At 39.7% G+C, this 13,238-nt stretch overlaps 1 protein-coding gene across 1 annotated transcript in view; it reads left to right on the forward strand.

The window, feature by feature from the left end:
• Window positions 1–13,238, forward strand: part of fbxo41 (F-box protein 41) — a 72,864-nt gene that overhangs the window by 34,527 nt on the left and 25,099 nt on the right. Inside the window, exon 4 of the mRNA XM_084715255.1 lies at window positions 12,816–13,023. Coding sequence (XP_084571381.1) covers window positions 12,816–13,023 — 208 coding nt within the window. The remainder of the gene's footprint in view (window positions 1–12,815; window positions 13,024–13,238) is intronic.

Below are 13,238 nucleotides of genomic sequence, written 5' to 3' on the forward strand. Positions count from 1 at the left end.
GACAACTTGACATTAACCAGTGTATCATAACCTGTCCATGATTTTGATATGACAACTTGACATGAACCACGATGACATAACCTGTCAACAAAGACATCTTTAACAATGTCAACTTTGCATTCAAAATTGTATAATTGACTGAATGACACTTAAAGGACAAAAACATTCATAAAGACTCCTTCATGTTCATGACAGATGTTGTGTCATGGTTATGACGGGTTATGTCAGCCTTATGCACATCCCTTCAAATAAAGTGTTACGCAGTTAATACTCAAATGTCCCATCCGCATTGTTACATACTTAGAGAGCTCATTTTCTGATTGAATGTCTGCAGTTATGAAGGCTGTAATGTACAATGCAGTTCTAATAAGACCAGCCTAGAGGGAATTATGTTCTTTGTATACCTAACGTACATACGTAGACTAAAGTCAGATTTCCTGCAGCGATATGAAGTGGCTTATAATGAGGAAGTGTCTCATACAGGACAGATTGTAGTGTATGGATGTAAGCCCTCAGTTAGAGCAGGATTTATGAGCGTAGGGCTGTTCATGTCTGTCATTAAATGGAAGAAGCTGACGTGTGTGTCCTTGAGGCTGTATGAAACGCTTTGAACACAGAGGAAACAGGAAGGATGTTGCAACCAGCCTTTCAGCGTGGACACGTCTGTCTTCTGTTCTCTTATTTTGTTAAGACTGACATTAAAGGTTGAAGTAACCACTGCGTGTTATACTGTCAGCAGAGGGACTCTGATTATAAGAGTGCAAGACGCTTGGAGGATATACTGTCAGTATGTGTGTGGTTCCTCGGTGGAAGCCTGATATTGAGACAATGCTGTCATGATTTTTTTCTCTGTTGAGCTGTCTGGCTGTCATAGAGCTGAATGAGTGCTGCTGCTGTCCATAGGATGAAATGCCTGTATGCCAAACAAACGTCTATGCTAGAGCTGAAATGTTAAGCTGATTCATTCTTTAGTCGATGGCCAGAAACCTAATCTGAAACTATTTTGATATTGATTTATGAATTATGTATGTAATCTAAAAGCACAAATACAAGGACTTCTCTGCTACCATCTTCTCAAATGTGGTTAGTCAGCTTTATATTGCTGTGGACTGAATATCTTTGAGTTTTGGACTGTTGGTCAGACAAAAAGCACTTTGAGGACATTACCTTGAGCTCTGGAGACTTATGATGGACGTTTTTGTGACTATTTTCTGACACTGAATGTACTTAAGTACTAATTGGTAGCGCTTTACATGACGGCTTGGCATTGACACGTACTAGAGGGTTAATCGCTGATGATAAAGACGTAATAATTAGTAATATTACCATGAAATTGAAACAGGTTGTTTAGCATTTTGATGCACACATTCATGGCTGTTGCACAGAAACTACCACAAGCGCTGCAGGTAACAAGTCACAGCATTAAACACATCATTTTTGCAGTATTACCTTGAAACAAAAGGTAATGTTTTGATTATTAGGAAGGATGAATTTCAGCATTATATTATGGTTGTTACTAAAGACTAAAGACTTTTAATTTCAGTTTGAAGAAATTGCGCAGACAGTAGGCTACAATACTGTGAAAACATCAACCTAAATTACCTTATTATCAGGTTATTACCTCATTAATAGCATCATAGTAAAATGTTTTAATCCAGACATTTGTATATAAATATTTTATTGTTAGCAGGTTACCATATTGTAACCAAAATATTACTATGCTGTCAGTTTTGCCTTGTTACTAGGGGTGTCACAGTTCTCCAAATCCATGATTCATTTTGACTTTTGATTTTAAGATCATGATTTGATTCATTTATTTGATTTAAACTATTTTAACACTGATGGCTATGGCACTGTGAGACGATGGAGTCTTGATTTGTAGATCAAAGATCAGTAGACCATTGTTTTTATGCCCTGACCACTGTCATTTACATTTTCAAATTCTTCTTAAAAAAAGATCTGTATATCTATAAATCAAATATAACTCCACTATTACCATATTTTTACCAAGCTGTACTGTAAAATGCTTCTGACTAATTGAACCCCATTCTGCACATTTCAATACATATATCTCTCATTTTTCAGTTGCATTTATGTCGTTCAGAAAATAAGGACAAAACATGCCTGTCATCGCTGCAAACAAACGCTAAGGACAAATTCATTTTCTGCGTCTGAAAACCTGACAGCTGAATTTCAGGTGGCCTTTTCTCCAGTAATGAGTCCATTTCACGTCACGCATGTTGAGATGTTCTACATCATCGTCTGTCTGTTTGATCTGCGGGTGACTCAGCCACCTGCGTACCTCCACCTCCATTTGTAATTGGAGTTTAGATTTTGGGAGGAGTGGTCGAGCAGCGGTTGAAATATTTACTTTCCCCTGATTGATCAGAGCTGAGTCCTGGATTAGTGGGTTCTTGGGAAACCAGTCATGCTTTTTTTTTTTCTTTATGAGAGGCTTTGAAAACAGAACTTTTCATCTTGCGTCTCTTTCATCATTCCTTTTCTCTCACCCTTTCATCCTCGTCATCTCCTCTCATGTAGCCAAACTCCCCGCACACCTCCTCACGCTGCCTTCCTCTTTGTGTGTTTGTGTGTAATACATACAAATGTCTGACATTATGACACGAGGACACAATGTAGCCTACTGAATCTGTCTTAAAAAAAAAAAAAACACACACGCACGCACTATCTGGTCCAGGCGTCAAAACAGGATGACACACGGGCAGCTGTCCTTTGTTACAGCAGAGAAAGCTCGTCTTCATACAACAGCCTCATCTTCTTCATGTGAGCCTTTCAGTCAATCATCGCTGCTCTTTAATATTAATGAGGCATAATTTTGAATTAATGGCCAGAGATGATGACAACTGTGAAAGGAGGCTGACCAGTGATTGTAATTAACATTTAAACAGAATCCTTCAGAAGATCATTCCTTATTAATCATGTCGGCTACAGCTGGATGTCTTTGCTACACTGGACTATTTGTTATGGCTGTTAAGTGGAAGGGAAATGAAACATGGCTGACTTAGCCATTCATTATTTCTCTGAGCGCGTGCAGTAGCACTGGGCATTTATTAACGTCTTCAAAGCCCCATTTTCATTCATTTGATTTAAAAAAAAAATATTATCTTAGATTGTTTGCGAGCTGTCAAGGCCTAAATTTAGCAAGACTGGAGTATATTTTTATTTCCAAGAGCTTAACAGGAGAGGAAGGCTTCAGAATTTAAATGCAAATCAGGCAAACAAGCCACTTATTCCAGTCTCATGGGTGAAAGCAGCAGAGATCAGGACCAGTATTTGTTGTTTGGGCGCTGAGAGGGAATTTGAGGTGAAACTACATGACCTTATTCTTTTTAATCAGTCGTATTGATTGTATCTCAACTGTTGTGTTTTCATGTTATGATTTAGCGAGGTACATTGTTTGCATCAGAGCTTAGCTTGTGTATATAATTCAATACAGACAGATCAATGGAAGTGTGTAACAATATAAAGAAAAGAGATACGACAGGATCCCCTGGGAGTGTTGATACTGGTCGAGAGAAGCCAGGAGGTGGAGGCCGGAAACTCCTGAACGTCCTGGACGAGTCAAAATACAGTGATATTTAAACCTCTAACAAGTGACTTTATTGCTAACAGACATCATCACCTTTTAAGTTGATATAACTTGTTAGTAAGCAGTTGCTTATTTATGCAACCAGCAGTGACAGAGCGTCATCATTAATTTAGAATCGTGTTTCTGCATTCCTGATTAATCCAACGTACATTCTTCTTTTTTAGCTCTGTTTTTGGCCTCCACCAACTCCTGAGGGAAATATGTGGTATTTTAGTTGCTAAATCGCCCACTGGCATCACCAGTTATTCACTAACTTTGTCTGTCTCTTGACATTTGGTAATTTCTAGTAACAGATATCTTCATATGAATGCAGAATTTGTATCAGAAATGTTCTGGTTTCTGTGTGTAGTCCATTTGTTGTCTAAGTATGACCAATCACAAGTGAGTGGGCCTAAGCTGCATCCAGGTAAACAGTCCTTGTGGAGAGCAAATAAAGTGAAACACACTGGCTGAAATGCAATCCCAGAACCTGATGGCTATTGTCTGACAACAATTAAGCATTTTATTAGGTTTTTAAAAATGTTTTTGCATTCATGAGCCTCCAACTCTATTGTTATGTCTCAGGTTGCCAATCAGACTGTAAACAATGACAGGTGAAGAGGAAGTCCTGGCTCAGATATCCATCGTCTGTTATCTGGATATGAGCTGGCTACACCGGAGGCCCCCGAAATATTGGCAGTTACCCCCAGAGGCTAAATCACGATCAAACAACAGCCAGTGGGTTCTGACATTGGCTCAGATTGGCAGATGGGGTTTTGGACAGTGGGCTTTTAGACCCTTTTGGCTGAAAACAGCTGCCCGCTGCATGTTGCTGTAAACAAGTTTATGAGAGTAATGAGAGAGAGCCAAAACAGTGAAGCTACAAATCAGGAATTTAAACAAAAAAGCTGAAATTTGCTTTAAAGGGATAGTTCATCCAAAAATGAAAATCCAGTCATTGTCTACTCACCCTCATGCTGCTTAAGGGTCAGGTTTATTTTGTTTGTCCTCAAAACAGTGCCGCGGTTTCACAAGAAAACTGTGTCAGCATGAGGGTGAGTAGATAATGACTGAATTTTCATGTTTTGGGTGAATTATCCCTTTAAAGTTGCGTTGCCAAGGAGCTGCAGACTTTAATTCCAGATGCCATTTGATACATTGTTACTTTAAGAATATCAGTTAGAGCCACTTTAAAGAGTAGAATTAATGTAGAAGGTAACATCAGTAAACATTTCTGAGAAAGACTCCTTTAAAAAAGAAGACATGCACTGAGCTGGAAATTTTACTTTTGTAATGCCAACACCGTTTCTAAATTATTTAAAATATATATTTGGCAGTACCGACATATCTGCAGTATCTGATGTGTCTGAAATCAGCTGTTATATGAGCTTAGATGATTTATCAATCTGTGTGTTATGTTACAGTAGTTAGTCTTTGGTAATCAGTGAAATTACTCATGGTGATCATGTGTCTGTTGGAGGTAAATTAGATTTAATTAATTAATCAATATTTGATTAATGTTTTTACATACCAGACACTCAGTCCCTAGTCAAGTACGAGTTCACTTGGCATAGTTCCATGAATTTCAGCTCTAAACAGTAACACAGTGTGGTGAGATGGGTGGAACAATTATGATTTAATTTGATAAACTGATGATTTAAAATTTGATGACCTGTGTAACAGACGTAAAGGTAAATTTTAGATTTTAGATTCTTACGCTACTTGTGAACTCTTTGAATGTAATACATTTAATATCTGCAAGGAATCAATAACCCTATATAACTGTGCGTTAATCTAAAATAGAGTGTAATTTTTATCCCTAAATTGTTTAAGGATTGTTAGTGGGTGGATTTTGTTACCTTGGTCTAGAGCCAGGCTTACAGTTTACAATCTTTATGCTAAGCTAAGCTAACCAGCTGCTCTGTCCAATAATATGGTATCAATCTTCTCACCTAAATTTCAGCAAGACGGCAAATATTATTTCCCATATGCTGCATATATATATGCATATTTCCCATAATTTAAATTTCATGCTGTTACAAAAAGCTCCCTTTCCTTTTTTTAAAGCTGGACTTGTTTTGGAAAATATAATTTGTGTGCCGTCGGCTCTGAACAACTTCACAGCAAAGTTATGTGTGAGCATTGTTAAGTCTGTTTCTGGATGTTCAGTGTGTGGGTGTGTGTGAGATGGAAACAAAGATAGAGAGAGGAGACAAAACTCTGAGGCACCATCAGCAAACTGTGAGCATGAGGGTCATAAATATGTGGTTTCCCCTCACCCACGGACATGAATCGGCATTATGAGGATGGTGCAATCCGGCGCGGAACCACCGCCGAGTCATTTTGTCTGAATCATGCCCCCAGACTAACAACCTGCATGTTCATCCCCCAGAAAAGATGGCGGTCTGCCTTTTTCTCGCTCCCCCGGCGTCCGGGTAAACACGCGGGCATGTTTGTCACCTTGAGACTTTATTTCTGAGGTGTCAGAGTGAGTCACGCTGTCAGAGCGAGGTGTGTGTGTGTGTACATCTGAGCGTGTGTGTTGAAATTAGGATTGACAACAGGAAGCAGCCACATCCCATTTCTCTCTCCTCGTCTGTCAAACCTCCTGTGCTTTCTGCTTCCACATGACTGCAGATTTTCTTTTTGCTGTCTGTTGCTTTAGCCTCTGCAGTGTTTTCTCCTCGCAGTCTTTGCGCCCAGTCCCCCCTCTTCTTCTCCGGGTTTTTATCAGCTTCACTCTGTTTTTTCTCTCCTCTTTATTTCTGCTCTTACCCTTTTCTCCTCGCTCGTCTCCTGGGATCTAGTCAAGATATGTTTTTCCCTTCTCTCTCCCCATCTGCCCAGCCTCCGACACATCCATCACAGTCTCTCAGTCAAACTCCTGATTCCCATCCTTCCCCATAAGGATGAGTGGTTGGGCTGCCAGGCAGTCTGGTGCATCCGTGCATTTCTTTCTAACACAGAGGAAGAGAAGGAAAGGCTTTCCTGTGTTGCTTCCAACATGTTCCTCCTCATGGGATCTGTCTCCTGTAACAACAAAAATCTCATACAGTTGAATAATTCACTAAGACAAATTACAGATGCGTTACAGTCTGCATGCCAAAACAGAAATGGCTGAATATAAGATACATACAATCCAAGCTCAGCCACTCTATCAATAGCAGCTGTGATATAGCTGTGTGTTATCATACAGGCGGCTGAACTGAAAACACCGCTCAGCTCATTGTTTTCCATTTATTAACTTGAATAATGAGAGCAAAACTTTCGCTTCAGGCTGTTTAATCGTACATCACGTTAGGTGCAGCTCTAATCATTAAATCAGAATAAATGACACTTGGGCTCATTAATTGTGCACCGTAATGAGATGCATCGTATGTACAGTCAGATGAATCAACGGTGTAATCTGCTGAGGCGGTTTGTTAATCCGTGTTATTTTGTCACGAGCTCCTCACCACACAGCTTCTGTCTTCTTTCACATTCGGTGTGTTTATTTTTATAAGCACATGGGAGAAGTTAGCCTTCAGGGCTTTCTGCCAGAAAGCTATTCTTAGAATGTGATCTCTTTTTAACCCAAACAATGATCCTTTGTTTTGGGCTCGACCAATACTGGATTTTTGGGACTGATGCCAATGTTAGAGAGTGAAAAAAAAAAATCTGTTTTCAATATATTGGCCAATATTCTTTACACAGAATATAATAGACAGAATAAAGAATATATACATAAAAACACGTCTTATATTAAAGTCAATTAAGCCTAAAAATAATAAGTCAACAACAAGCTTCACATGGGCGTCGAACCCTAAGTTCTGCTTAAACTACTCATCCAACACAAGCTGGTCCCAGTGTGTGCTTTGTTGGTCTTTATATAATGTCACCTGGACTCAGCCTTTTCTGACAGAAAGGGCCTTTTCGGCTTTCTGACACAATGTCCTGAAGGCTAACTTCTCCTACGTACTTTTTTTGATGCGCATAATGGTCTCAGAAGTATCGTCATCATCATCTATAGCTATTCACCAAAAACTGCTTGACGATTGTTACATGATTGGACAGAGCAAAGTTCATATTTCTCATCTCTGCATCTCTGTCAGTTATGATGTTCACTCTGAACTAGAAAAATCTTTTTTTCCGTACTGCACAAAGAATATAATATTCTTATAGTTCGGCCATCCTTCCTTCTTTCCCTTCCTTTAGGCAAAGAAATTTTACTCATACAGCACATTTCATATACAAAGAAAATTCAAAGAGCACACATAGAGTGACGCACAAATTTGATTTTTAAAATAAACTTTTAAAAAGAAGTAAAGATGTAAGTGTGAGATGGATAACAATCTGGATTCATAATATATTTGTATTAACAACAGATCACTACCAGGATGATTAGGGCTGTCACTCATCAAGTTTTAGTTGACGATAAGGCACCATAGAAATAATTGTGATTAATTATGTATTTTTCTATTCAGTTTTCGCCACTATTATAGTATAAGCCTTATACATTTTACCTTTAAGGCTTTGTAAATACAAATTACTCAGCGCAGATATGATCATATGACATAGCCTAAATAAATCAAAAGAAATCTACAGGAAATTACCGACAATGACAGGTACCAATAATCAAAAAAACAATGTAATATGGCGATATTTATGTTTTCCACAACCATTTAGCAGAAGATTTAAACAAAGTTACAGAAAATGTGCCTTTCCATACACTACCATTATGCGTATATTAAAAGTTAAGCATCTCAGGATAGTTGGTGGCACTAATTAGCTACTCAGGTTCCAGCCAAACCTCAAATGGTAGGAACTGACATGAAAATAGTGATGGAAATATGACATTTCTGTTTGTTTCATCCAGCTGTTTTTATGCAGGTGAATAGAAATGATTGTAACAATAATGGAAATGATTGCAGTCAGCTCAAGTAATTGCAGTCAAGTGATTATATAGTGATAGAGAAAGGCCTTACTATGTGTAATGTGAAAAGGGGCTCTCATACTGATGAACCCATGAACAGTTATCACCCAACTCTGCAGCTCCTTTCAGCGCGATGAAGCATTTTGGCATTTTGCAGCTCATTGTTTATTTTTTACGGCCCGTAACTTTACTGTTCTGGTTCAGTCTCACTGCTCTCATCAGTATTGTTTCCAGCCACAGCAGGCAGCTGTTTTCAAGAGATAAAGCTCCACAAACCCATAATACTCTACCTACACACAGCACGAAACGGCAGACAGGCAAAGTTAGCGACGAGAAAGGTGATCTTAGTGGAGCCTTTAGCAGCTTAAGAGACAGATATTTTCCTCAGGAGTTGGCAGAGACCAAAACAGAGATAAACAAGAGGTAATGTTGGATTTAATTCACCAGGTGATCATGAAAATGCCTTTAAATGGATGTCCTTGTTGCTCTGTGTCTGCTGGATGTGTAAATATGTAACTATTTGCGAGTATCTTCACCATAACAACTTTATATGGTGATAATATCTCAGTGTTTACGTGTTCACGGCTTGTATCTCCAGTTTGTCCCTGAGAGATCCCTGTTGAAACACTCTTTCTGATGTTGAAATTCCCTTTTCCTCTTCCAGAAGTACAGAGGAGAATTTACAGTTTGATTAGGACGAGATGGATGGAAGAGCTCAGAGCTGAGACACTTAATGTCTCACACATAAACACACTGCAGTCTTCATGTTTTCTCTGTAAATTTCCACTCTAAGCGGCGTAATCTCCAGAAGTGGAGACAGAGTACAGTGTGCGGCCTCTTTCAACCACTTTACAACTGATTGTATTTAGCCCAAAGCCGATAGAAATCATGTTATCTCACATTATGAGCAATTAAAGGCAAACTCTAAATCAGATAGATCACAGAAGAGAAGTTATAGCCACTTAATTTATGATGTTGTTTACTGATTCACTGATTGTTTACTCACAGACTCACAGGGAGTGCGTGTGCTTTCATTTCTCCCCTACGGTCGAACACCTTGACTAATTTTGGAGTAAACTGTGCCAGACGACAAACTATTTTTATCTCAGGATGCCCTCGTTTCAAGACAATTTACTGTTAGTCCTCCGGGACAGATTCTGGACTGTGTGTTGGTTAGGAGTAGTGGATGTTTGACATTAGTTCGATGTGAAAGCGTTCATCCTGATGGGCAGCTTGGTTTATTTCATGAGCACAAACCTATTTAAACTGGAGGGACACAGATTTTTATGGCCTCATTGCCTGTCTGCACCGACGGTCTGAACCTTTTAATGGTTCCTTTGGTTTTGTCAAGGTCAGACGTCTGAATTCTCTTGTTAACCTTTCCTGACTGCATTGTTTAGACAATAGAGACCCAGACTGTTTATGAGGACACAAACAGAGATATATAAAGAAAAAAAAAAAAGAAGACTAGAGGACTGGAGGATGTCTGCAGCTTCAAGTTCTTTAAAGGGGAGATGAGGGATGTTGGGTCAGATGGCAAGATATTCAGATCAGAGCTGTGCCTGAACTCAACGGGACTTGATGGGTTCAGGTTGGTCAGACCTTATCGCTCACATATTTCATGGGTTCTGGCTGTATAATTATTATCAGGTCATCAGTGCAGGAATATTCTCATGAGGGTCTGGTTCTGGTTGGTTTTAGACGGCTCGGGCCTTGTCGGGCTCAACTATTCAAGCCTGATTAAAGCTCTAATTAAGTTAGAATTTGTCAGGATGTGAAAGGTGCGAAAACAGTCAGTTGGTCAACGGAATAATCAATAATAATTAGGATAATAATGCTAAACATTTACTGTTTACAGCTCATCAGAGCTTCATCATCATGCTTTTCTCTCTTTATATCATGCCAAGTGATACAAGCAGTGGATATCTGTGATCTGTGGGGTTTTGGACTGTTGGTTGGACCAAAGCAGTTGAAGCTCGGACATAAACATTGGCATAATTCACCTGAATCTGCACCTCCCCCTGGCTTTACAGATCTGTATAGCTCATTACCCATATGTGTCCCGTGACCTGTCTTATTTAATGTATTATAAAACTTAAAGATCTCGCAGTACTATTTACTTTTTTTTCATATAACATTATTATAAGAATTAAGTATGACTCAAGTAATGTATGTCGTTTATTAGTAAAGTGCATGGCTAATTATACCAGGCTAGATACCAGGGTGACCCATATTCGTAGTTTTTAGGTGCTGTAAGTGATTCTGGAGAATAATAGTTGTTGAGTCTCATTCCTTGATGCTTTGGGTTGCACAGGTCGAGCTGAGACCTGCACCTTTAAATATTTAAACAATTTGAATTTTGATATTGCACATATTTACTAAGGATATTGTATATGGATTTACTGTCATGGTACTTACAGATCCCATATTATACAAGTATACAAGCTTCACACTAATTTACTAAAGCTCTTGTATCTGGCATGTCTGTTATATATACTGTATTAATTACAAGTTTCAGATAAAAGATATGAACATTTAGTGAAGTTTATCCTTATGGGTTTGATATGGGTTAGCTGCCTCGTTTCAGTCTCATCCCTCTCTCAGAGTTGTTTTTGGCCACAGCAAGCAGAAGTTTTCTAAAAATCCCAGTGTACACTACGCCCTCAGCACCAAACGATAGATAGACACAGTTAGAGACCAGGTGGTGAAAATAGTGGAGCGTTTAGCAGCTAAAGAGCCAGATATTTCCCTCGGGAGATACTAGAGATCAAAAATAGAGCTAAAAGGAGGATCAGTATTAGACTTATGTTAATCAGGTGGCCAGAAACATGACTACAAATGAATGATAATGTTACTCTCTAGCTGCTGGATAAGTAGATAACATAACATAACTGTATTAAACACGGGCGTAGTCTCTGTAACATCACCCATAGGCTTCTGAAGTTCTCAGTGTGGTTGTCATGTTAGGAGGGCCCGATTCAGTTTAATTCCTGGATAAAACAAAAACGAGCAAAGAGTGCAGCATGGATGAAGGTGAGGCAGCCAAACGAAGCAGTGGCTGGATACCTGTGATGGACCGACCCGCTGCTCAAAGTGAGCACGCCTTTAATAATGCACAACTTAAAGCCTAAATATACGCTGGGTGAGTTATATAAAAATTCACCTCCTGTACAGTTGAACAGGGAAATTATCTATAGAGACCAAAACTGTTTTTGTATCAGGCTGTAAACATGTTTTTTTTTTTCTGCTGTAAAGTTGGGCATTTTAACATCTGGGTCTATGAGGATTCACTTGCTTTTGGAGGCAGCCTCTGCAGTTTTTGGCACCTCGGAGTCGACTTCATTTTCCTGCCCTGGAGGTTGCTGCTCGGTAAATAAGCAACTTAAAAGGTGATTGCATGTCGTATGTTGTGTTCACAACTTGTTTCTGCAGCCCCCGAGAGGCCAGAAAAATAGTTACTGCAGGTTTAAAGAATGAACAGAATTGTATGAGGACAGAAGTGGCATTAGTCAGGTGTTCATCTGTTCAATTTAAATATCTTTTTGTTTTTTCATTATGCTAGCTGTTGATAAGATTATCAGTAACATTTTCAGTCAATAGGATTTTTTGTTTTAACTTCCCCTGTGGCTAATTTGACCAAGTCAAAGCTGGTTTCCATCAGTGCAGAAACCGCTCATCGGCACTGGACATTCGGGACTGCTTATATAATTCATAATCCAAGCTTAACCTAATATGATCTGACTAATCACGTCTGAATGTCTAGGAATTTTTATCACCAGACGATCAGATCGGATGACACTGAACCAAATCACTGCAGGGAATGCTAGAAATACACAGTATGCCGAGCAGACTGCAGACAACTACTAACACACTGTCTGAATTCCTGGTTTGTTTGCCTCTGCGTCTGAGTAACACACTGTCCCTTAAAATGACGGGAACTTGGCCCCGCTGTGCCTGCGGTTGTATAAATATCCAGCTGCTCTCTCACCCTCTATTACTCCTCTCTCTCTGCCTTTGTGTTTTTATAGCATATTTATCTCTGTCACCAACCCTCGGTGTGCATAGTCTCCATGCAAAAAGGGCAGGACAGCAGCTGGTGTGAATGTGACAGAAGTTTCTAAAAAATGCGTCCGGCAGTCTCATAAGGTCCATTTGTTTAATACACAAACATCTGAGCTGCACATATTAGTTTTTCGCCCAAAGCAAGGTTCAGCAGATCTGTGCTTTGCCCCCTGATGAGACGGATTTACAAATAAGCTAGAGGAGAGTGAACCCCGAGTCTAAAGACATTGCGGTTCTGTTCTCTGCCCTCAGGGAAGTCGCCCAGATTGACCAGTTCCTTCAGGAGACGGCAGCACGCGAAGCCAATGCCAAAGTACGGCTGCAGCAGTTCATCGAGGAGCTGCTGGACCGAGCGGACCGCGCCGAAAAACAGCTGCAGATCATCAGCAGCTGCGGCACCACGCCGAACGGCAGCCTGGGACGCTGCAGCCTCCAGGCCTCAAAGGGCAATGGACGCCAGGTGAGGATATCATGACTTGTATCCAGAGGCGTGGGTTTTGTTTTAACATTTGGGGAGGAAACATATTAAGCGGGGGTAATCCCCTGGGAAATTTTGAGCATCAACAAGTTAATTTCCTGCATTCTGGTGAATTTTTTTTTTACCTTTTCTGCACTGATTTATGGTGGAAAAGTCAACTCAAGTTTTATTAATATAGCCCAATTTGTGCCATTTGA

This window comes from Lutjanus erythropterus, chromosome 3 (genome assembly GCF_056507025.1).
Source record: "Lutjanus erythropterus isolate fLutEry1 chromosome 3, fLutEry1.hap2, whole genome shotgun sequence".
NCBI lineage: Eukaryota > Metazoa > Chordata > Actinopteri > Lutjaniformes > Lutjanidae > Lutjanus > Lutjanus erythropterus.